General features: G+C 57.3%; 1 protein-coding gene across 1 annotated transcript; it reads left to right on the forward strand.

The window, feature by feature from the left end:
- Window positions 1-1,703: 1,703 nt before the first annotated feature.
- NLRC3 (NLR family CARD domain containing 3) lies at window positions 1,704-20,703 on the forward strand (the record flags this gene model as incomplete). The annotated part of the gene is given in 22 exon segments (XM_080703973.1): window positions 1,704-1,851; window positions 1,854-1,910; window positions 1,912-1,936; window positions 1,938-1,994; window positions 1,996-3,097; window positions 3,099-3,427; window positions 3,429-3,665; window positions 10,510-10,584; window positions 12,204-12,287; window positions 13,114-13,212; window positions 15,098-15,244; window positions 15,598-15,770; window positions 15,852-15,921; window positions 16,310-16,393; window positions 16,747-16,830; window positions 17,188-17,271; window positions 17,574-17,657; window positions 18,276-18,359; window positions 18,694-18,777; window positions 19,029-19,112; window positions 20,325-20,415; window positions 20,620-20,703. Coding segments are annotated over 22 exon segments (3,366 nt in total).
- Window positions 20,704-21,308: the final 605 nt, after the last annotated feature.

Consider the following 21,308-nt stretch of genomic DNA (forward strand, 5'->3'; position numbering starts at 1 on the left):
GGTTCTCTTAAGCCAGCTGAGGCTGGCTTTGAACCTGCGCAATCCTCCTGTCTCTGCCTCCCAAGCGCGGGGATTACAAGTGTGGGCCTCCACGCCCGGCTCCCTGGCTGGTTTCTGATGAAGGCTGCCAGCACCAGCAGCAGGCTGTGGTCTCTGCTGCCCCCACCTGTGTTTTCTCTCCTAGAACCGAAGACACAGGTAGCTGACCCCACCCGAATCCCCCAGGCCCCCAGGATCGCTGCAGTCCTGAGGGACGAGGGTGGGGGTGGGCGTCTGCAGTGTCTCTCTGGGCTGCAGACAGCACAGCCAGCCTTGCCAGGAGAAGGCAAAGGAGCGTGCGCAGTGGAACGCGGCCAGGCTGCCTCTTGGTCACCGTGACCGTCCCCAGCAGCTAACAGGGCTGCCTGCAGGCCGGAGCCCCGCACTCCAGGAAGGCCCAGGAGACCCAGAGAGAAACTGCTGCCGCCCTGAGAGCCCGCGTCCTCCCCCCACGCCGTATCTTTGTTTTCTTTTCTTTCCTTTTCTCCTTCCTTCCTTCCTTCTTTCCTTCTTTTTTTCAGTTGAAAGACTACTTTGTACCCAGTGTGGTGGTGCACACTTGTAATCCCAGCATTCGGGAGGCAGACAGCCTAGCTACGTAGCAAGGCCCTTTGCAACTCAGACCCTGTTTCAAAATAAAGAATAAAAAATTGGGTTGGGGAGTGTAGCTTGAAGGTAGAATGCCCCTGGGTTCCATCCCACCGCAAAATAAATAAATTAATTAATTAACTAATTAAAAGACCTTACTTTTTAGAGCAGGTTTGGGTTTACAGGAAACTTGATGGAGAGGTACCGAGTTCCCATGCAACCCTTCCTCTCCTCCACCGACTCCTCTGGTACCTTTGGTGACCTCGAGCCCCCACAGGGTCCTTTCTTGTTTACAGCGGTACTTGGGGATGGAGCCCAAGGGCATTCCACCTCTGAGCTGCATCCCCAACCCTATTTTTTATTTTGAAACAGGGTCTCACTGAGTTGCAAAGGCCTCACTAAGTAGCCGAGGTTGTCCTCGAACCACCACCATCCTCCGGTCTCCGCCTCTCGAGTGCTGGGATGACAAGCGTGGCCGGCCAGGCTTCCTCTCTCTCTCTCTCTCTCTCTCTCTCTCTCTCTCTTTTTTTTTTGCGGGTTTGGGGATGGAACCCAGAGGCCTTTGACCTCCAAGCTACACCCCCTACCCAATTTTTTATTCTTTATTTTGAAACCGGGTCTCACTGAGTTGCAGAGGGCCTCACTAAGCTGAGGCTGTCTGTGAACCGCGATCCTCCAGTCTCAGCCTCCCGAGTGCTGGGATTACAAGCATGTGCAACCATGCCCGGCTTCTTCCCTCCTTTTGAGCAGACCTGCTTACAACCTGCATTTTCAGGTGGCCAATGAGGACGCCGAGGTGCAGAGAGGTGGCACCGCCTGTCAGGGTCGCCCCGCTGGTAAGCGGCAGGGCCAGGGTCCAAGCCCAGCGCCCCTGTCCACTCGGCCCTGCACCCTGTGACTGACCCGGGTCCAGGAACAAACCGCTCTCCCGCTCCTCCTAGAGGCCTGTCCTCCACAGGTTGGGGGGGGGGGGGTTCCTGTCCTGTCCCGGGGCTCACTGCCCAGGCCTCTGGGAGGTGCAGCTGCCACAGGCTTGGGCCCTGTCTTCACAGCTCCTGGCCACAATCCCGCACTCCATGAGGAAGGAGGAGGTGCGGGCCGCTGGGGAGGCTGGCCAGGCCCATGGCGCCGGGTCCCCGGCCCAGCAGGCAAAAGCGCTTGTGGACCTGCTGGCCTGGAGAGGCGGTCAGGGCAGGCAGACCCCACAGGCCCCTGACCACAAGCCCCCGGCAGCAATGGTAAGACCCGCTTGGGAGGCTGGAAGAGGGGTGCAGGGCCCCTCCATTGGCCCCCACCGCCCACCCCACCCTGGCCCTGTGCCCTGCAGGCGCCAGGCTCCGAAGCTACCGCAAGGCCCTGCTGGCCAGGGCAGGGCGGGCCCCCGCAGCAGCCGGCCAGCCTCCTGCTGGTGGAGGGCCTGACGGACCTGCAGCTGAGGGAGCACGACTTCACCCAGGTGGAGGCCACACGCGGTGGCCGGCGCCCCGCCAGACCCATCACTCTGGACAGGCTCCTCCTGCCTCTGTCCCGCGTGTCCATCCCGCCCCGCGTCTCCCTCACCGTCGGGGTGGCCGGCATGGGTAAGACCACCCTGGTGAGGAGCTCCGTCCGCCTCTGGGCGCGGGGGCAGGCTGCCAGGGGCTTCTCGCTGGTGCTGCCCTTAACCTTCCGGGACCTCAACACCCACGAGAAGCTGTCTGCAGACAGACTGGTCCGCTCCGTCTGCCCCCACATCGGGGAGGCCGGCTTGGCAGTGGCAGCCCCAGCCAGGGTCCTCCTGGTCCTGGACGGCCTGGACGAGTGTAAGACCCCTCTGGACTTCTCCAATACCATGGCCTGCACGGACCCCAGGAAGGAGATCCAGGTGGGTGCTCTCATCACCAACATCGTCCGAGGCAACCTCTTTCCAGAAGTTTCCGTCTGGATCACCTCCTGTCCCGGCGCAGCTGGCCAGGTCCCAGGGAGCCTGGTGGACTGGATAACGGAGATCTGGGGCTTCACCGAGGAGGAGGTGCAGGGGTGTCTGCAGCAGTTGTTCCCTGAGGACCAGGTACTGGTGGACCGGGTCCTGAGCCAGGTGCGGGCCGACAGGGCCTTGTATGTGAGGTGCACCATCCCGGCCTTCCGCGTCCTCGCGGGGGTGGCCCTGGGCCACTCGCACCGCAGCGGGCTGGCCCTGCAGGACGCGGAACTGTGGCCTCCATGGACCCCGTGTGAGCTCTACTCTTGGTACTTCAGGAGGGTCCTCGGCGGAGCCGGGCGGGAGAAGGGCCAGGGCAGCCCGCGCACGGAGCCGGTGGTCCTTGGCAGCTGCAACATGGTGGGGACCCTGGGCTGGCTGGCATTCCACGGGCTGGTCAGGAGGAAGTATGTGTTTTATGAGCCGGACATGAAGGCATTCGGTGTGGACGCCGCTGTGCTGCGGGGCGCCCTGGGTGGCCACTTCCTGCGGCGGGAGGAGACGCTGGCCAACCCCGGCTGTCTACTGCTTCGCCCACCTGTCCCTGCAGGAGTTCCTGGCGGCTGCGCATTACTCTGGCGCCTCCAGAAGGGCCGTCTTTGACCTTTTCACCGAGAGTGGCGTGTCCTGGCCCCGGCTGGGCTTCCTGGCCCATTTCAGGAGCGTGGTCCAGAGGGCCATGCAGGCCGAAGACGGGAGGCTGGACGTGTTCCTGCGCTTCCTCTCGGGCCTCTTGCCCCCCAGGGTCAATGCCCTGTTGACCGGCTCCCTGCTGGCCCCAGGGGAGCAGAAGGGCTGCCGGGCCCAGGTAGCCGAGCTCCTGGAGGGCTGCCTGCGCCCATGCTGTGAATGTCCTGCACTGTCTACACAAGCTGCAGTGCACGCAGCTGGCCCACAGCGTGGAGGAGGCCGGGCGCGGGGCCCTGGCTGGGCTGACCGGCCCCTGTCACCGGGCCGCGCTGGCCTACCTCCTGCAGGTGTCGGACGCCTGCGCCCGGGAAGCTGCCCTGTGCCCGGGCCTCAGCCAGGGCGTCCTCCAGAGCCTGCTGCCCCAGCTGCTCTACTGCCGAAGCCTCGGGTGGGCGTGCGGCAGGCGCCCCGGCCTGGCAGAGGGAGCGGTGCCCAGCGTGGTCCCTGCTTCCCCATGCCCATCTGCTGGGGCAGCCAGAGAACCTGTTGCTTTGTTTTGTTTCAAGGAATGCATCTCTTCCTATCGTTTTTATTGTTGTTGTTGTTGTTTTGTGGTACTGGGGGTGGAACCCAGGGGCATTCTACCTCTGAGCTACACCCCCAGCCCTATTTCTTAGTCTTTATTTAGAAACAGGGTCTCACTGAGTTGCAAAGGGCCTCACTGAGTGGCTGAGGCTGACCGCGAACCCAGATCCTCCTGTCTTGGCCTCCCAAATGCTGGGATGACAAGCGTGCCCACCACACTTGTAATTTTTGTGATACTAAAGAGTGGACCTAGGGGCATGCTCATTCTGAACTATACCCCCAACCCTTTTGATTTTTTTTTTTTTTTTGGTGGTACTGGGGGTGGAACCCAGGGGCTTTCTACCTTCGGGCTATACTCGCAGACCTATTTTATATTTTATTTGGAAACAGGGTCTCACTAAGTTGCTGAGAGCCTCACTAAGTAGCTGAGGCTGGCTTTGAACCTGTGTGATCCTCCTGTCTCAGCCTCCCAAGCGCGGGGATTATAAGCGTGCACCACCACGCCTGGCTCCCTTTTGATTTTTTAGTTTGAAAGTGTCTTGCTAGGTGGCTGAGATGTTGCTAAATTGCTGAGTGTTACGGTTTGAAATGGTGGGGGTTCTTTTTCTTATTCAACTAAGGTTGGTTGAATAGAAAAAATAAAACTAATGGGCAACTCAGTGCAGCTTTAACAAATCTTTATTACAAAATTAGGAAATAGAGCAGTAGGAAATAGAGAAGAGAAGGAAAGAGCAGCGTGCTGACCGCATGCTGGGGAGCCCGAAAATGGAACCCTGGCCCCTTTTGGGGACCCCCTACCTTTAAATAGATTTTGTATTGGTATCTGTCTCACAGCGTTACCAAGGCAATGGGCTAGTTACTTATTCCTTAGCCAGGTGGTGCCTCTTTGACTCCGGACAGCGCACTTACTAAGTGCAGGGGTCAAGAATCTTCCAGGCCCTCGGCTCTATTGTACTGGGCAGTATTGGTGGCTCATCAACTAGGGTGCTTTGAAGCTGCACACAAAGTTTATCTTTCCTAAGCCCAGGCTGGATCCCAGAGGAGAGGAGGTAAACAGAGGCACCTGTTGCCTCTATTGTAGTTTTAGGGCTAATGGCTTCAGATGACTCTAAGGCTTTTACTATAGGTTAATGGTTAGACTGAAGGGCAAAGACAGAGAGGAACTCTGCCTTGTAATGCTGCCGCCCCCCTCCCTGCCTGAGCACCTGCGCAGCACCTAGGCTCTGACTATGTTTTACACTTTGGAAATTATCAAAGCAATTTTCCAATACCAGCACCTTAATACATTTTGATGTCTCTTCCCAATACTGGCACACTGAGGCTGGTCTCAAACCTGTGACCTTCCTGTCTCAGCCTCTCAAGTCCTGGGATTACAGGCGTGTGCCACCATGCCCAGCTCAACACACTTTTGGGGGGAAACACAATCCAAACCACAACCACCTCTGAGCCATCCAGTGCTGCCAGGGCTGCAGGCATAGTTCTAGTCCCAGCCCGTGTTCCATCCACTGCTCTGAACCTCAGTGAGGAGGAAGGAAACGATGTCCCTGAGGCTCCCTCGGGGCCCAGGAGGGCTGGCCCGCATACTCTCCAAAGCAGAACTAAGCCAGGCCTGGTGCACATGTCTGTAATGCCAGTACTTGGGAGGCCGAGATATGAGGGTCATAGATTCGAGGCCAACCTCAGCAACTTAGTGAGACCCTCTGCAACTTAGCAAGATCCTCTTTCAAAATTTAAAAAAAGTAATTATGGCCAGCCCCAGCTACTTACTGAGGCCCTCTGAAACTCAGTAAGGCCTTGTTTCAAAAAAAAAAAAAATAGAGCTGGGGGTATAGCTCAGAGGTAGAATGCCCCTGGGTTCCATCCATAGTACTGCAAAATTAATTAATTAAGCATAATAAATAAATACATAAAATGAGTCAGGCATGGTGGCACAAGCTTATAATTTCAGTACTTGGGAGGCCAAGATAGTAAGGTCCCTGGTTCAAGGCCAGCATCAGCAACTTAGGAAGATCTAGCTTCCAAATAAAGAATAAAATAGGGCTGGGGTGGGGGTGTATCTCAGGGGTACAATGCCTCTGGGTTCAATCTTCAGTACTAAAAGGTTGATGTGCGTGTGTGTCCCCCAGTCGCATAGAGACACGCGGAGATCCATAATAGATATTATGGATGCCTTTATTCGTGGGAGATCGGCCTCCAGCCCCCGCGTGGCCGCGGGGGCTGGTGGCGGGGGGAGAGTGCCTCCCTCCCCTCTCGGGCTCATCTCTGAACTCTGCACTCTCTTCTTCCTCACCGGGAGGCCTGGTTCCCTCCCGGAATCGCAGAGCTCCACCTGCAGAGCTCCGGCCCTGCCCCCTGTGGGGCAGGGGCTACTCGAACCTTTCATCCCGACCTCTTTGACTAAGGGGTGCAGATGGGCGATGTTTTGTTCATCTAACGACTTCCTGCTGAGAAGGGACACCGTCAGTCAGTCAGTCAGGGCCCCAGGTCAGGAGAAACCAGGATCTGAGCCGCTGGAAGGGAGCAGGTGGCTGTGGTCGCAGCGAGAGTTGGAGGTTACCCTGGAGAGCTCGGTGACTGGTTTGCTTTGAGGAGACTAACAGGCAAGGTGCTATTAAAGAAAAAGAAAATTGTGAGAGCGGAACCCAGGCTGGGCAGAAGTCCTTTTAGATGCAAGGCAGTCACTAGATCTACTAACTTAAATAGCAACATTTTCCTGAGGAGAACGTCTACCGCCCCTTTAGCAGTTTTTCATTAGACCAGACACCACTCTTTTCAGCATTGAGTGAGTATGGATTTGTCTGGTCAAACACCTGCCACTGCCTTGGGAGCATCAGTTACCCATTTTAGAAGTTTAATACTTAGGCAATTTGGCATCCGAGGAGGGAGAGCACCATAGTATGTAAACAAGTGGACCTGCTAAAATATAAACATCAAAGAGAGTTATGTCGAGAGAAACAAAGTTTAGTGGATCCCAACACCGTGTAAGAGGATTTGTCCCTGCCGTCATAACCCTGGACCAAGATTTGAGAAGGAGACTAAGGCCTGAAAGATGGAGCAGGCCACCAAAGAGGAAACTGGCTTACCCTGTACCTGCAGTTACCCTGGGCCAGCAAGGAAGATGGAGGAAGGAGGACAAGGGATTCCAGGAGCTGTCAGTCCTTGGTCAGAACAAATAGGGCCAGCGGCGGGTCCTTGTCCAGAAGGGTAGACCCCCTATAGTGAGGTACCTGAGGTCCACCGCTTTTTAAAGGACATTCGCCTTTCCAATGGCCATATACTCCACACCTGAAACAGGCTCCTGGAGGTGGTTGTCTTTACTGTCGTCCTCTCCTGGGTGGCGCTTGCCACCCAGAGCGCTGCCCTTCCTCCTCCGGCCTCAGGGCTGCTATCAGGGCTTGGGGCTGTAAGTCCGCCATCTGACCAAGATGGAGAGTACGCTCCACTTCGGCCTGTTCCTCTCTGGAATTAAAGACTTTAAATGCCATGTTCATCAAGTCTCGAACAGGAGTCTGCGGGCCATCCTCAGCTTTCTTTAGCTTTTTTCTTATGTCAGGAGCCGCTTGCCCAATGAAATGGGTGGCCAACATGATCGAGCCTGCCTCAGAGGATGGATCTAGATGGGTATAGCGTGTAAGGGCCTCTTGCAACCGGTTAAGAAAAACTGCTGGGTTTTCATTTGGACCCTGGGTGATTTCCCTAAGCTTATCATAATTAACCGCCTTATGGGAAGCATCTCGCATACCATCAAGAAGACATTGTATCATATAATTTCTCATTTCTATTCCCTCCTTTACATTATAATTACAGTGGGGCTCCTCAGATGGAACTGCAGCTGCACCGATAGGAAGCCCCGGATCTGTTAAATGAGTCTGGTCAGCCCTCTCTCTGGCTGCCTTCAGGATCCGATCACGTTCGTCTGGAGTTAGAGAAGAGGTTAGAATGACATGCAAATCCCGCCAAGTTAAGTCATATGCCTGCACAATATGTTGGAATTCCTTGATAAAACCAGAAGGATTGGTAGAAAAGGACCCCAGTCTCTTTTCCAGTTGAGTGAGGTCTGGAAGGGAAAAAGGGGCATGGACCTGGACCACCCCTTCTTCCCCAGCCACTTCGCGAAGTGGGGCCAGGAGAGAGGAAGATGGGGCTTGTAACCCAGCTGGGTCAGACCCTGGCCCCCATGTTTCATCGTAAGATGGCGGCTGTGGGTCCGCAGAATTGTAAGCCTGTGACCCAGAAGGGCCACCAGGTGGCGCCTTTGAGTTGCCATGTGGTGTCCAAGATGGCGGCTGTGGCTGACGGGATACTCCAGCCAGCATGCCCTGGGCAGCAGTAGAGCCGGTAGAGGGAGAAAACAGAAAATGCAGCCGCCAGAAGGGCTGTAAATACTCGAGGTCACACCATTTTGCTGACCGCGTGCAAAATTCACTGAGAGCCATCAGCGTCCTAGGATCTAGCGTGCCCATGGGAGGCCATCAAAAGTTATTGGTTAAAGCGTATGTCGGCCAGACCTTAGTGCAGAGAGAGACGAGTCTTTCAGGGGACAGTTCCCCGGAGAATCCCAAAGCCTGCAGATTAGTTAATACACGGCCCAGCGGAGACTGAGAGTCAATCTCAATCTTTGATGGCTGACTTCCCCCCATGACTTGTAAGTGGGCCAGAACAAAGGCAGGTACCCCCAGCGTCCCAGGGCCTTGCCTAGTTCGGTAATACAGATCAGGAGTACCAGAGAGAAGACGTCTCTTTTCTCTTTTACACCACTCAATCGTCCTGAACGATCGGAGAACTGGAGGATACCGGTATACCGGGTTTAACAGCAGTCAGTCAGTCAGTCAGAATCCTCCGAGTTAGGCAGAACCCACTTACTCCCTTAAGAGGAAGCTTACCGCTGAGAGAGGCTGCTATGGAGATCTGGCCTGAAGATGGCTGCGAAAAGTTTTTTTTTTTAAATGGCCGCCGATTTCTAGGAGTGGAAACTGGGAGGGATTAAAGATGGCGAGGTCTCCAGTGAGGCCATGAGGTGGGAGGGGTTACAGATGGTGGGGCAAGATGGCGGCCCCCCAGTGATTACACGTGGGCCAAAGCTGGCGGCCTCCCCCCCACAGTGATCCCATGTGGGTGCTTACCGGAATGGCCGGGCCGGGCAGCGGGGTGGGCGGGCAGAGGGTGAAGGGCGCCAGGGCGCGAGTCCGGATGGAGGGATCAGCAGGAATGCAGGCTGGACTTGGCGGGCCGGGGCTGCTTAGCAGAGAGGCGGCCGCCCTGGGCGGGCGGGCGGGCGGCGGTGCTAAGCAGCAGTCTGGCGCGGCAGTCCGCGGGGCCGCGGGCCTGTCCTGGTGATGGGAGCGGCACGCGCCGGCCGCGCGGGCCCATCCTGGGGTCTGCGGGCGCGGCGGCGCGGTCCTCGGGTGCGCGCGGCGGTGCGGGCGCCCAGAGTGGCGTGGGCGCGGCGCCAGGCGCAGAGAAAGCATAGGCGCGTGGGGCGGGGGTCCGCGGGCGGCGCCGTCCCCGTCCCGGTGGTGGCGGGAGTGGCGCGCGGCGGCGCAGTCCGTCCCAGCAGCGGGCGGTGCGGGCGCCCAGGAGTGGCGTGGGCGCGGTGGCAGCGGGCGGGCGGCCCATCCCAGCGGAGGCGGGCGGCGCGGAGTCGTCCTGGAGGCGCCGCGTATCTTGTTTCAGCTTTTTGCAGAAGTCCGCGGGCCGGGCGGGCGGGCGCGCAGAGGCCGCGCCTGTAGTTAAATAAGCTGAGATCCAAACCAAGTCCCATAAGTCCGATACGGGTTTATCAACACCAATATAAAAGGTTGATGGGCGTGTGTGTCCCCCAGTCGCATAGAGACACACGGAGATCCATAGTAGATATTATGGATGCCTTTATTCATGGGAGATCGGCCTCCAGCCCCCGCGTGGCCGCGGGGGCTGGTGGCGGGGGGGGGGGGAGAGTGCCTCCCTCCCCTCTTGGGCCTCTCTGAACTCTGCACTCTCTTCTTCCTCACCGGGAGGCCTGGTTCCCTCCCAGAATTGCAGAGCTCCACCTCCTAGCTTCCGGCCCTGCCCCCTGTGGGGCAGGGGCTACTCGAACCTTTCAAGTACCCCAAAAAATAAAAGTTTAAAAAATGAGCCGGGCGTGGTGGTACATGCTGTAATCCCAGCACTTGGGAGGCTGAGACGGGAGGATCGCGGTTTTCAGACAGCCTCAGCTACTTAGTGAGGCCCTCTGCAACTAAGTGAGACCCTGTTTCAAAATAAAGAAAGCCGGGCGTGGTGGCGCACACTTGTAATCCCCGTGCTTGGGAGGCGGAGACAGGAGGATCGTGCGGGTTTGAAGCCAGCCTCGCTGGCTTAGGAGACCCTGTTTCCAAATAAAAATATAAAATAGGTCTGGGAGTGTAGCCCGGAGGTAGAAGGGCTTCCAGGAACCCCAGTATCACCAAAAAATAAAAATTAAAAAGAAAAAGAAAGAAAGAAAGAATAAAAAATAGGACAGGGGCTGTAGCTAGGAGGAAGAATGCCCCTGGGTTCCATCCCCAGTACTACCACCCCTCCCCCCCAAAAAAAGAAAAGAAGAACTAGAAGAATAGTGAGCGGCGTCCCACGGAGGCAGCAGTGCGCGGGCTACGGGGAGGAAGCCCAGGGCCGGCGCCATCGCCGGGGCAGCCATGCTGCAGTGGGGCGGAGGGGCAGCAGGAACACTCACGGGCTCTGCCCCCCAGGCTGGATACCAACCAGTTCCAGGACCCCGCGATGGAGTTGCTGGGCAGCGTTCTGAGCCGCGTGGAGCAGCTCAGGGACCGCCGTCTCCCGGCTTCGGCCCCTCCCAACTTCCTCTCCACTCCATGGCCGCCGGCACCTTCTAGAAGGGGCGTCTCTGCAGCTGGCTCCAGGGTCCCACCCTCCAGAAGGCCCAGGGGTGTGCCCTGGGGACAGAAAGGACCTGGCTCCAGGGTCCCACCCTCCAGAAGGCCCAGGGGTGTGCCCTGGGGACAGAAAGGACCTGGCTCCAGGGTCCCACCCTCCAGAAGGCCCAGGGGTGTGCCCTGGGGACAGAAAGGACCTGGCTCCAGGGTCCCACCCTCCAGAAGGCCCAGGGGTGTGCCCTGGGGACAGAAAGGACCTGCCGAGGCTCAGGCACTGATGCTGCCTGCAGCCCCAGGGTGCTGCCCTGGCTTCTTTACACATTTGCTTTCAAACGGTATGCTGAGCATAGGTTTACATCTTTAATGAAAAATCAGAAATTGCCACTCAAAAGGTATTCATTTCGCTCATGCTTGCATCCCCAGCATTTGGGGGGCTGGGACAGGAGGGTCGCAGGGATGAGGGTCTGTCGGCTCCAGCCCTACCTGCCCAGGCTCGGGCCTCCCTCCCGCCTTCTCGGCAGGGGCCGCCTCTTCTCCTGTGTCGGCCCTGAGGAGTCAGGTCCCCAGTAACCTGGGCGTGTGGCTCCGAGGAGGAGCCATGGGATTCAAGCGCTAAAGTTGAAACAGGGGTTTCTTGAGAGAAAACCCCGGCGAGTTCTTGTCTACGGAGAGCAAAGAATGACACCCGCAGACCTCAGGAAGGGGAGTAAAAGGTTTATTGGAAGCAGCAGGGAATGGGGCAAGGGTAGCCGAACACCCCCAAAGGGGCTGGAACTCTGGGTCCAGCAGCTGCCTTCAGGACAATACTTGAGAGTAGCCCAAGCCGAATTGCCTTCAGGTGCAGGCTGCTTTCTTCCGGAGTCCACGCGATCTGCCAGAAGGGAATAGAGAAAAGTGGCCGAACGCCCCATAGGGATGGTCGGAACTCCGGGGTCCAGTAGCTGCCTTCAGGGTCACTACCCGAGTATCGCCCGAGCCAAGTGCCCGTCAGTTGCAAACTACTTTCTCCCAGAGTCCACGCGATCTGCCAGAAAAGAGGTACAGGTCACCCCTAGGGGCCTGGTCAGCCATGATGTCCAGCGGAGGCCTTCAGGTCACTACTCGAGAGTCGCCCGAGCCACGTGCCCTCAGATGCACTCTGCCTTCTCTCAGGGCCAACACGACCTGCGAGAGAGAGAACAGCTCCCCAAAGGGGGAGGGGGTCCCGAGTGGGAAAGTCCCCCTTTTGCCATCCGACTGGCCAATGCCTGACCGCTTGCAAGTCCGTTTGTGGTTAGGGTGACTTTGGGATTCCAAGGAGAATTTGCATAGGACATTTGCAAGTCCTTTGAAGGGTCTCCTTTCAGGAATGCCAGACTTGCTCGGTGGGTTTGTTGATTAGGAAACTCAGGATGGCTTTGTGAAGCTCTGGCCTTCTTATCTCCTGAGCCTTTGTCGCCCCTCAGGAAACGCAGGAAATTAACTTTTTTCTACCAAGGCCTTTTCCCTATCTGCCTATTTCCTTTCTATCTCCTCAAAGTAACCGCCTTCTCCTCCCCTTCCCTGGGCAGCCTGGCTGAGAACCAGATTGGCAACAAAGGGGCCAGAGCCCTGGCCAGAGCCCTCCTGGTCAACAGAAGCCTGACAGCACTGGAGTAAGCGGGCACTGAAGGCCACAGAAGCAAGGGGCGTCCGGATCCTAGGCAGCCCCCAGGTCCCAGCAACTTCAAATCCCCAAGCGCTGGGGTCAGGCTGAGGCAGGAGGATCGCAGGTTCAAAGCCAGCCTCCGCAACTTAGCGAGACTGTTTCCAAACATAAAATAAAATTGGTCTGGGGGTAGAATGCCCATGGGTTTAATCCCCAGTACAAAAAAAAAAAAAAAAAAGAAAGAAAAGAAAGAAGAAAGAAAGAAAGAAAGAAAGAGAGAAAGAAAGAAAGAATCTGTGGTGCCAGGTCCACTGGGGACACACACACACACACACACACACACACACACACACACACACCCGCTTCTCTAGAGCTGAATGCTAATATTCTGCTGTGGACAGGCCACAGTTTGCCTCTCCGTTCACCCACGGATGAATATTTGGGTTGCTTCCACCTCCTGGCTGACGTAGACAATCTGCTACAAACATTTGCGCACAAGTATTCAAGTGGCTGTTTTCAGTTCTTTGGGGTCTCTGCCTGGAATGGCTCTGCCGGTCGCGCACGCACTCTACCTTTAAGCTTCTGGGGGCCCGGGCAGATGGTTTTCCGCGAGGCTGGACATCTGAGGGATCCTCCTCCTCCTCCTCCTCCTCCTCCTCCTCCTCCTCCTCCTCCTCCTCCTCCTCCTCCTCCTCCTCCTTCTCCTCCTCCTCCTTGCCAACAGGGTCCTGGGCTTCCAGGACCTCGCCTCTTTAGGGTTTGGGGCATGCAGCCTGGGCTTCTCGCTCCAGCCTGGGGTGCTTGAGCCGCCGCTGGCACCTCTGCTCCGCCAGTGACACCCCCTCTTGCCTCCAGAGCAACCGGGTGAAGGACGACGGCGCCGGGGCCCTGGCGGAGGCCCTGGCCTCCAACCAGAGCCTCTCCGCGCTGCAGTGAGCGCCGAGGCGCCGCTCTCCTGCTTCGCCTCTGCCTTTTCTCGGCGGGAGGAACTGGTGGGCGAGTGGGGGCTTTGGCCCATCTGGAAAACTTGGATGCCCACTCCTTTGCCAGAGAATAGACGCGAGGAAATTATTGAAAATAAAACCACCAGCCAGCCGAGCGTGGTGACACACGCTTGTTATCCCAGTACTTGGGAGGCTGAGCCAGGAGGATCGCGGTTCGCGGACAGCCTCAGCTACTTAGTGAGGCCCTCTGCAACTCAGTGAGACCCTGCTTCAAAATAAAGAAGAAAAAATAGGGCTGGGAGTGTAGCTCAGAGGTAGAATGCCCCTGGGTTCCATCTCCAGACCCGGAAAAAAAAAAGAGAGAGAAAAAAGCCCACCAGCCAACCCAAAAAAATCCTCTCCACAGACAGGATAGAACACAACAGTTTTATTGTTTTTTATGTGTGTGTGTGTGTGTGTGTGTGTGTGTGTGTGTGTGTTACTAGGAATTGAACCAAGGGGTATTCTACCTATGAGCTATGCTATTTTATATTTTATTTTGAAACAGGGTTTTACCAAATTGTGGAGGGTTCACTAAATTGCTGAGGCTGATTTTGAACCTGTGATCCTCCTGTCTCAGCCTCCCAAGTACTGGGATTACAGCGTGTGCCACCACGCCTGGCTCTGATTGAGCTCTTTTTTATTATTATTATTATTTTGCAGTACTGGGGCCATTCGACCTCCAAGCTACACCCCAGACCTATTTTTTATTCTTTATTTTGGAACCGGGTCTCACTGAGTTGCAGAAAGCCTCACTAAATTGGTGAGGCTGTCTGCAAACCGCGATCCTCCAGTCTCGGCCTCCAGAATGCTGGGATTACAAGCGTGCGCCACCATGCCCATCTTGATGGAGCTCTTTTTTTTTTTTTTTTTTTTTTCGTGGAGGTACTGGGGTTCCTGGAAACCCTTCTACCTCCGGGCTACACTCCCAGACCTATTATATATATATATTTTAAATTTGAAAACAGGGTCTCTTAAGCCAGCGCACGCAGCTGGTTTTGAACCTGTGCGATCCTCCTGTCTCTGCCTCCCAAGCACGGGGATTACAAGCGTGTGCCACCACCCCCGGCTTTGATGGAGCCTTTAAAGAGACTTGTATGTATGTCCAAGGGACAGAGAATAGATTTACAACCATTCTCCTCAAGGAAATACTCTAAGAAAAGTGTGTGGGGGGTGCCTCTCTCCTTCACGGAAGGTCACATTTTTTTAAGGTTGGTATTGAAGCAGGCAGGGTGAAACAGGCTTGGAATCCCAGCATTCCGGAGGCAGAGATAGGAGGATGCAATTTGAGGACAAATTTGAGGACAGCCTCAGCTACTTAGGAAGGCCCTCCAACGCAGTGAGACCAAATAAAATATAAAATAGGTCTGGGAGTATAGCCCGGAGGTAGAAAGCCTCTGGGTTTAACCCCAAGTACCACCAAAAAAAAAAAGAAAAAAGAAAAAAAATAGGGCAGAGGGTGTAGCTCAGAGGTAGAATGCCCCTGGGTTCCATCCCCAGACCCGCAAAAAAAAAAAAAAAAGTTAGTCTTGAGCCACAGGCGAGGCCCTGCCTATCCATCCCCGTACCTCTCCCCAGGACTGTCTCCAGGGGAGGTGGGCCGCTTGGCTGGTCTAACGGGAGGAAGTCTGCGGGTGAGGGGCGCAGGGTTGTGTGTGGAAGTCCGGCTCAGGAGCTTGTGGGCGCACCCAGCATTCACCAGCTTCTGCTCTCTAGGACCCCACAAGGGAGGCCCCGGCTGCCCTTGCGCACCAGCGCCTTTGTGAGACCCTGCCCGCCGCCCTAACAAGGGGAGAGCGCTTCCGACTTGTCTCTGCCTCCTACCCTGAACCAGGCTGCCCCTGGCCTGGGGATGGCCGCGGCAGCTTGGCCGACAGACCCCTCTCAAGCCCCGCAGCCTGCAGAAGAACGCCATTGGCCCCGTGGGAGCCCAGAGGGTGGCAGAGGCCCTACAGCGGAACAGGAGCCTGAAGGAGCTCATGTGAGGAGTGCTGAGGGCCACGTGGGTATCTCCAGTGCCCGGCACAAGGCCAGCCCTCCTGGACACTTGTGAGCATGGGGGCGGATGGACAGGTGCCCGGGCGGATGGCAGCATGGATGCATGGATGGCCGGATGGACAGAGGGAGGGATAGCTGGGTGGATGGACAGACAGACGAGCTGGTGGCTGGGTAGGTGGGTGGGTAGGTGGATGGTGAGTAGATGACAGATGACTAGCTTTGGGCTAGGATGGCTAGCCTTAGGACTCCAAAGGCCTGGATCAGGAGAATGGACGCCTGGATTTCAGGACTGGGTGAGCCCTGACCCTCTTAGGCTCCCACTGACTGGCTTTCCAGCTGGCAGAAGGAAACGGCATCTCTTAGAAATCAGCACATAAAGCACCACAAATACCTCTTGCTAAGGGTGGACCCTGACCCTCAGCCCCGCCAGGGAGTGCAGGAGGACTTTGCTACCTTGAAGTCTCAGAGGCAGAGACCTGCACACAAGAGGACTCAGGCAGAGGACTCAGGCACCCCCGAGACAGCAGAGAGGGCTCTCCAGCCTCCCCTGGGCCCTAACCTCCCGGGGCTCACCAGCACCTGCCTTGCAGGATCTCCAGTAACAGGTGCCGAGGCCCTGGCCGAGGCTCTGAAGGTGAACCAGGGCCTGGAGAGCCTGGGGTGAGTCGGCCTGACCTCCCCAGGGCCTGCGGTGGCTCCATTGAGGGGTAGCAGGTTGGGGGTCCCGGGGGCTGCCAGGTGCACAGTCTGCCCCCCTCCACCTTGGCCACCTCGCCTGCCCCTCCAGCTCCATTTCTCTGGCCAGGAGGGCCAGGCTGGCTCTGGGGTTTTCAGAACAGTAAGCTCTGAGCGCCCTTGATCAGGGAGCGCGGGTGGAGAGCAGGGCCTTGGGAGGGGGCACCGGGTGCTGCTACCACACTGGGTACCTCCGCAGCAGCAATTCTCTGGGGCACAGACCGCAGGCTCTCCTCTGAGGACACCTGGGCCGTGGGGGGCGGAGTCTGGACTTGGGGCTCCTGCTAACCCTACCTGCCCGCTCTGTCTGCAGCCTGGAGAGCAATTCCATCAGTGACGCAGGGGCGGCGGTGCTGACGGGAGCCCTCTCCACCAACCGGACCCTGCTCAGCCTCAAGTGAGCCCCGCCTCCTCCCCCGCCAGCCAGCACGGCCCCCAGCAGAGGGGCAACGGGGGCTTTGGGGCCTGGAAGGAATGGGAAATCTGTGGGCACGGCAGGCGGGGACGCTGTGCCTCCCGAGGGCAGGTGACAGCGCTGTCCCTGCCGGTGCCCAAGCCTCTGGTGCGCTTCCGGCCTCCGAGGTCCTGCCTCGTCCTTGTGCCCTGTGCCATGGACCATCCTGAGAGACCGCGTGGCTGGCGGCCTCGAGCCCAGGCCCACGCGAGCCATCTTGGGCCCTGGAAACCTGGACACCGGGGCTGTCTCCCGCCAGAGGCCTGGCAGACGCTCAGGCTCCTCTTTCTCCTCAGCCTTCGAGAAAACTCCATCATCCCCGAGGGCGCCCAGGCCCTGGCCCACGCGCTCCGCACCAACAGCACCTTGAGACACCTGGAGTATGTCACGGGGTGGGGTGGGGGGGCTGCGCCCCACAGGCTGGAGAGGATGGGAAGGGGCCAGCCACACACAGGCCCCAGCCTGGCATGACCTGCAGCCAGGATGGTGCGACGTGCCGGTTTGCCCCGGGCATGGACAGGCACGAGGGAGGGGATTGGAGGCCCATGTGGCCATGGCCCGAGCAGCGAGCACCCCACACGTGGCCTGTCACGGCACCCGGGAGCCTGGGACTCGCCCCTCCTCTGCCGGGAATCGCAGCGTGGACCAATGCTCCTGACACATGGTGGCTGGGATCCCGGTGGCCGAGGACAGGCAGCCTCATGGCGGCCTCCGCGGGGTCTCCTCCTCCTTCCCAGCCTCGTAGCCAACCTCCTGCACGACCAGGGTATGCAGGCCTTGGCAGCAACCGCGGAAAAAAACCAAGCCCTGGCATCCCTGCAGTGAGTCTCTCCCCACCGCCCTGCTGGCCCCTCTGCAGCCCCCACCGCTCCAGGCTGTGCCCCTTCCATCCGGGTCCTGATTCCGGAGGCTGCCCCAGGCCTCGGGCCCTGGCGGGAGGTGGGTGCCGGCCTGAGCCCTCCACATGGGGACCATTTTGAGAATGTCTGCGCTTGGTCCTGTCCCTGTCGGTCCACGCTGACCCTTTGGGCACTGAGCCTGAGGACTCACCCTGCTGTCAGCCCCTCCTGGAGCCTCCCTGGCTCTGCTCAGGGCCTCGGCTCACGCATCTGTGTCTGCCCAGCTTGCAGTGGCACTTCATCCAGGCCGGCACAGCCAGGGCCCTGGGACAAGCGCTCCGGGCCAACTGCAGCCTGGCCAGCTTGGAGTAAGTACGGCATGGGCGAGCGGGAGGCCGGGGAGCAGGAGGCCGGGGCTCCGCAGTGAGCGGGACTGATGGCCCTTGGTGACGAGGCCTGCTCTGCCATAAGGCTGGTGGGCTTGTTTCAGTCTTTACATTCCGTTAAAATATCTATGGGCCGGGCGTAGTGCGCACGCTTGTAATCCCAGCATATTTGGGAGGCTGAGACAGGAGGATCACGGTTTGCGGACAGCCTCAGCTACTTAGTGAGGCCCTCTGCAACTCAGTGAGACCCTGTTTAAAAATAAAGAACAAAAAATAGGGTTGGGGGTGTAGCTCAGAGGTAGAATGTCCCTGGGTTCCTTCCATAGCTGAGGCTGTTCACGAACCTCGATCCTCCTGTCTCAGCCTCCCTTCAGCTTCCCTATTTCTGAGATTACAAGTATGCGCCATCACCCGTGGCGGCTCCTCCTCCTCCTCTTCTTCTTTTTCTTTTTTCTCTCTCTCTCCCCCTCCCTCTCCCCCCCTCTCTCATATTGGGATTAAACCCAGGGGTGTGTGGACCGAACTAAACCTGAAAGGCCAAAATGTGGGTCCTTGCTGGACCCACGCCCGTGCCCGCCCCAGGTCACGGTCTGTGCTCAGCTTGCAGGAGAGCGCGGTTGGAGATGAGGGAGCGGAGGCGCTGGCCGCTGCGCTGAAGGTGAACACAGCCCTCACCTCTCTCCAGTAAGTCCCCAGGGGTCAGGGGCCCTGAGGCCCCCGCCTTGCCGCCACCTCTGTTTGCCAGTCGAGGAAGGAAGGTTCGAGTCCCCCAGTAGCCGCAATTGGGAAATTAAGCTCGTAGGAAGTGGAGTTGGGGGACAGCGCACCTTCTCCCCAGCCTTCCAGACCGCCTCTGCCTTCCTAGCCTCTGCGTCCAGGTCTCTGTTGCAGGCTGCAGTGGCTGGGGCGTGTGTCCTGGGGATGGGGTGCAGGCCGCTGTCTTCTAGCCCTAGCCCAGGGGCGGAGGGCGTGGGGTGCAGGGGTCACCGGCTGGCACCAACCGCACCTTCTCCTGCAGCCTCCAGGTGGCCTCCATTGGTGCCAGGGGAACCCAGGCCCTGGGGGAGGCTCTGGCTGTGAACAGGACGCTGGAGAGTCTTGAGTGAGTACCCCGGGCCTCAGCGATCCTCTTGCCCAAAGAACCCAAGTCATGGGCTCAAAGGAAGCGACTCAGGTCGACACGGGAGCGCAGGCCTCTTATGGTCATTTCAGGAGAAAAGGGCTTTAAGGAGCTCGGGCAGCCGGCCTCTGGAGCAAGGAAGGAGCAGCCCTCGCACCCATGCTGCCAAAGTCCAAGCAATCCCATGCCCGCGAGCCGCTCCATCCGCCTTAGGTTTTCTGTTTTCCTGATAGTTTACGAGGAAACACCGTCGGGGTGGCCGGAGCCAAGGCCCTGGCCAGCGCGCTGAAGGTCAACTCCAGCCTCCGCAGACTCAAGTAAGCAGCTGTGGGTACTGCCTGTCCTGGGCAGCACACTTCTGTGTGGGGTCTTCCCCGCCCGAAGTGCCCACTTCCTCCAGCTGCTGCCCCTGGAGGGAAGTGATTCAAATCACCCGCATCCGTCGCAGTGGGCTTGATTCATTATGCCTAGGTCGGAAGTCACTTAAAATCTGCATTGATTGCTGGGTGTGGGGCACGTGATTATAAGACCCAAACGTGGGTGGCTCAGACAGGAGGATCATAGGTTTGAGGCCAGTCCCAGCAACTTAGAGCTAAGTCCCTGCTTCAAAATAAAAAGGGCTGCTGGATGGGGTGGCACACACTTATAATCCCAGTACTTGGGAGGTGGAGACAGGAGGATCGCGCTGGTTCAAACCAGCCTCTTTGGCTTAAGAGACCCTGTTTCTGAATTAAAAAATATATATATATAGATAGATAGATATAGATAGATATAGGTATATATAGGTCTGGGAGTGCAGTCTGGAGGTAGAAGGGTTCCATCCCCAGTACCACCAAAAAAAAAAAAAAAAAAAAAGACGGGTTCACGGTCAGCTTCAGCAACCTAGTGAGGCCCTCTGCAACTTAGTGAGAACTTGTTTCAAAATAAAAAATAAAGCCAGGCGTGGTGGCGCATACTTGTAATCCCAGAATTTGGGAGTCTGAGATCAAAGGATCTCGGTTCTTGGGGAACCTCAACTACTAATATGAGGTCCTTTGCAACTCAGTGGGACCCTGTTTCAAAATAAGGAAAAAAAAATAGGGTGAGGGTGTAGCTTGGAGGTAGAATGCTCCTGGGTTCCATCCCCAGTACCAATAAATAAATAAATAAATAAATAAATAAATAAATAAATAAATGAAATAGGGCTGGGGGTGTAGTTCAGAGATAGATGCCCGTGGAATCAATCCCTAGCACCAAGATAAATAAAATGTAAAAAGGGCCGGATGTGTAGCTTGGAGGTAGAATTTCCCCTGGGTTCAATTTCTGGTATCAAATTCTTCCCCCAAAACAAAACTGCATGTGTTGTCTTGGGGGAACCTGGCTCTTGTAGACAGGAGTCGCGGGCTCAGCTCGCAGTGGGTTCGGCACCTGTGAACAAGTCAAGCCCAGAGCTGCCTCCCTCTGCCATCCCCACGAGACAGGGCGGTGCTGCCGTGCAGCATGGCTTTGGTCCCGAGGGCTCACTGTGTCTCCCCCTCTTCTCTGCCCAGTCTTCAGGAGAACTCGCTGGGGATGGACGGGGCCATATGCAACGCCACCGCTCTCTCCAGGACCCACGGGCTGCGACACGTGACACATCGAGTGAGTGGTGCAGCGACATCCTCCCTGTCCGGCCACTTGCTCACCCTGGGAACTGCTCCCAGGTCAGGTCCTGCCTTGAGCCGAATCCTGAGAGTCAGCAGACACCCAGTCCCCACGGTCCTGCCTGCAGGTGGGGTCCTGGGAACACAAGGGCCCCCGCGTCCTGTGGGTCAGAGCTCCACCCGACCCTCTTCTAGTCTGCAGGGAAATCACATTGGGGAATCTGGTGCCAGGGTGATTTCAGAGGCCGTCAAGACAAGAGCGCCCTCGTGCACTGTGGAAGTGTGACACGAGCAAGTTACAGGGACCGCGCGGGACAGCCGACTCCGGCTGGGAGCCTGGAGCAGCTTGACTGCGGAGGTGCTGACCCGGCACAGCGCGCGCTCCACCGAGGAAGAGGCTCTCAAGGGAGATGGTGGGCACCTCTCCGGCCCAGGGCCCGTCCTGGGGCAGATGCGAACTCTACCAAGGCACAGAGAAGGAAAGGGGCTGTTACCAAGGCACTTGGAACAAAGGTCTGAAAGCTCAGCAACGAGGAAGCTGGTTTTGCCTTATTTATACCTAGAGGTATTTATATATCCTAATTAAAAAAAAAATACAGCTGGGCACAGTGGTGCATGCTCGTAATCCCAGCTACTTGGGAGGCTGAGGCAGGAGGGTCAAAAGTTCAAGGACAGCAAGAACAACTTGTCAAAACCTTGTCTCAAAATAAAAAGGGCGGGGGACGGTGGCTTGGTGGTAGGATGCCTAAAACACACAAACGCATACGCAATCAATGTCATGATAAACAAAAAAGGCTGAGGGCTGTTTTAAACTAAAGAGAGTAGAGACCTCACAACTTAATGCAAGGCCTTTGATTGGATCGTAGACTGTAGGGGAAAAAATCAGCTATA

Source organism: Muscardinus avellanarius (genome assembly GCF_963383645.1).
Source record: "Muscardinus avellanarius genome assembly, chromosome: 10".
Classification (NCBI taxonomy): domain Eukaryota; kingdom Metazoa; phylum Chordata; class Mammalia; order Rodentia; family Gliridae; genus Muscardinus; species Muscardinus avellanarius.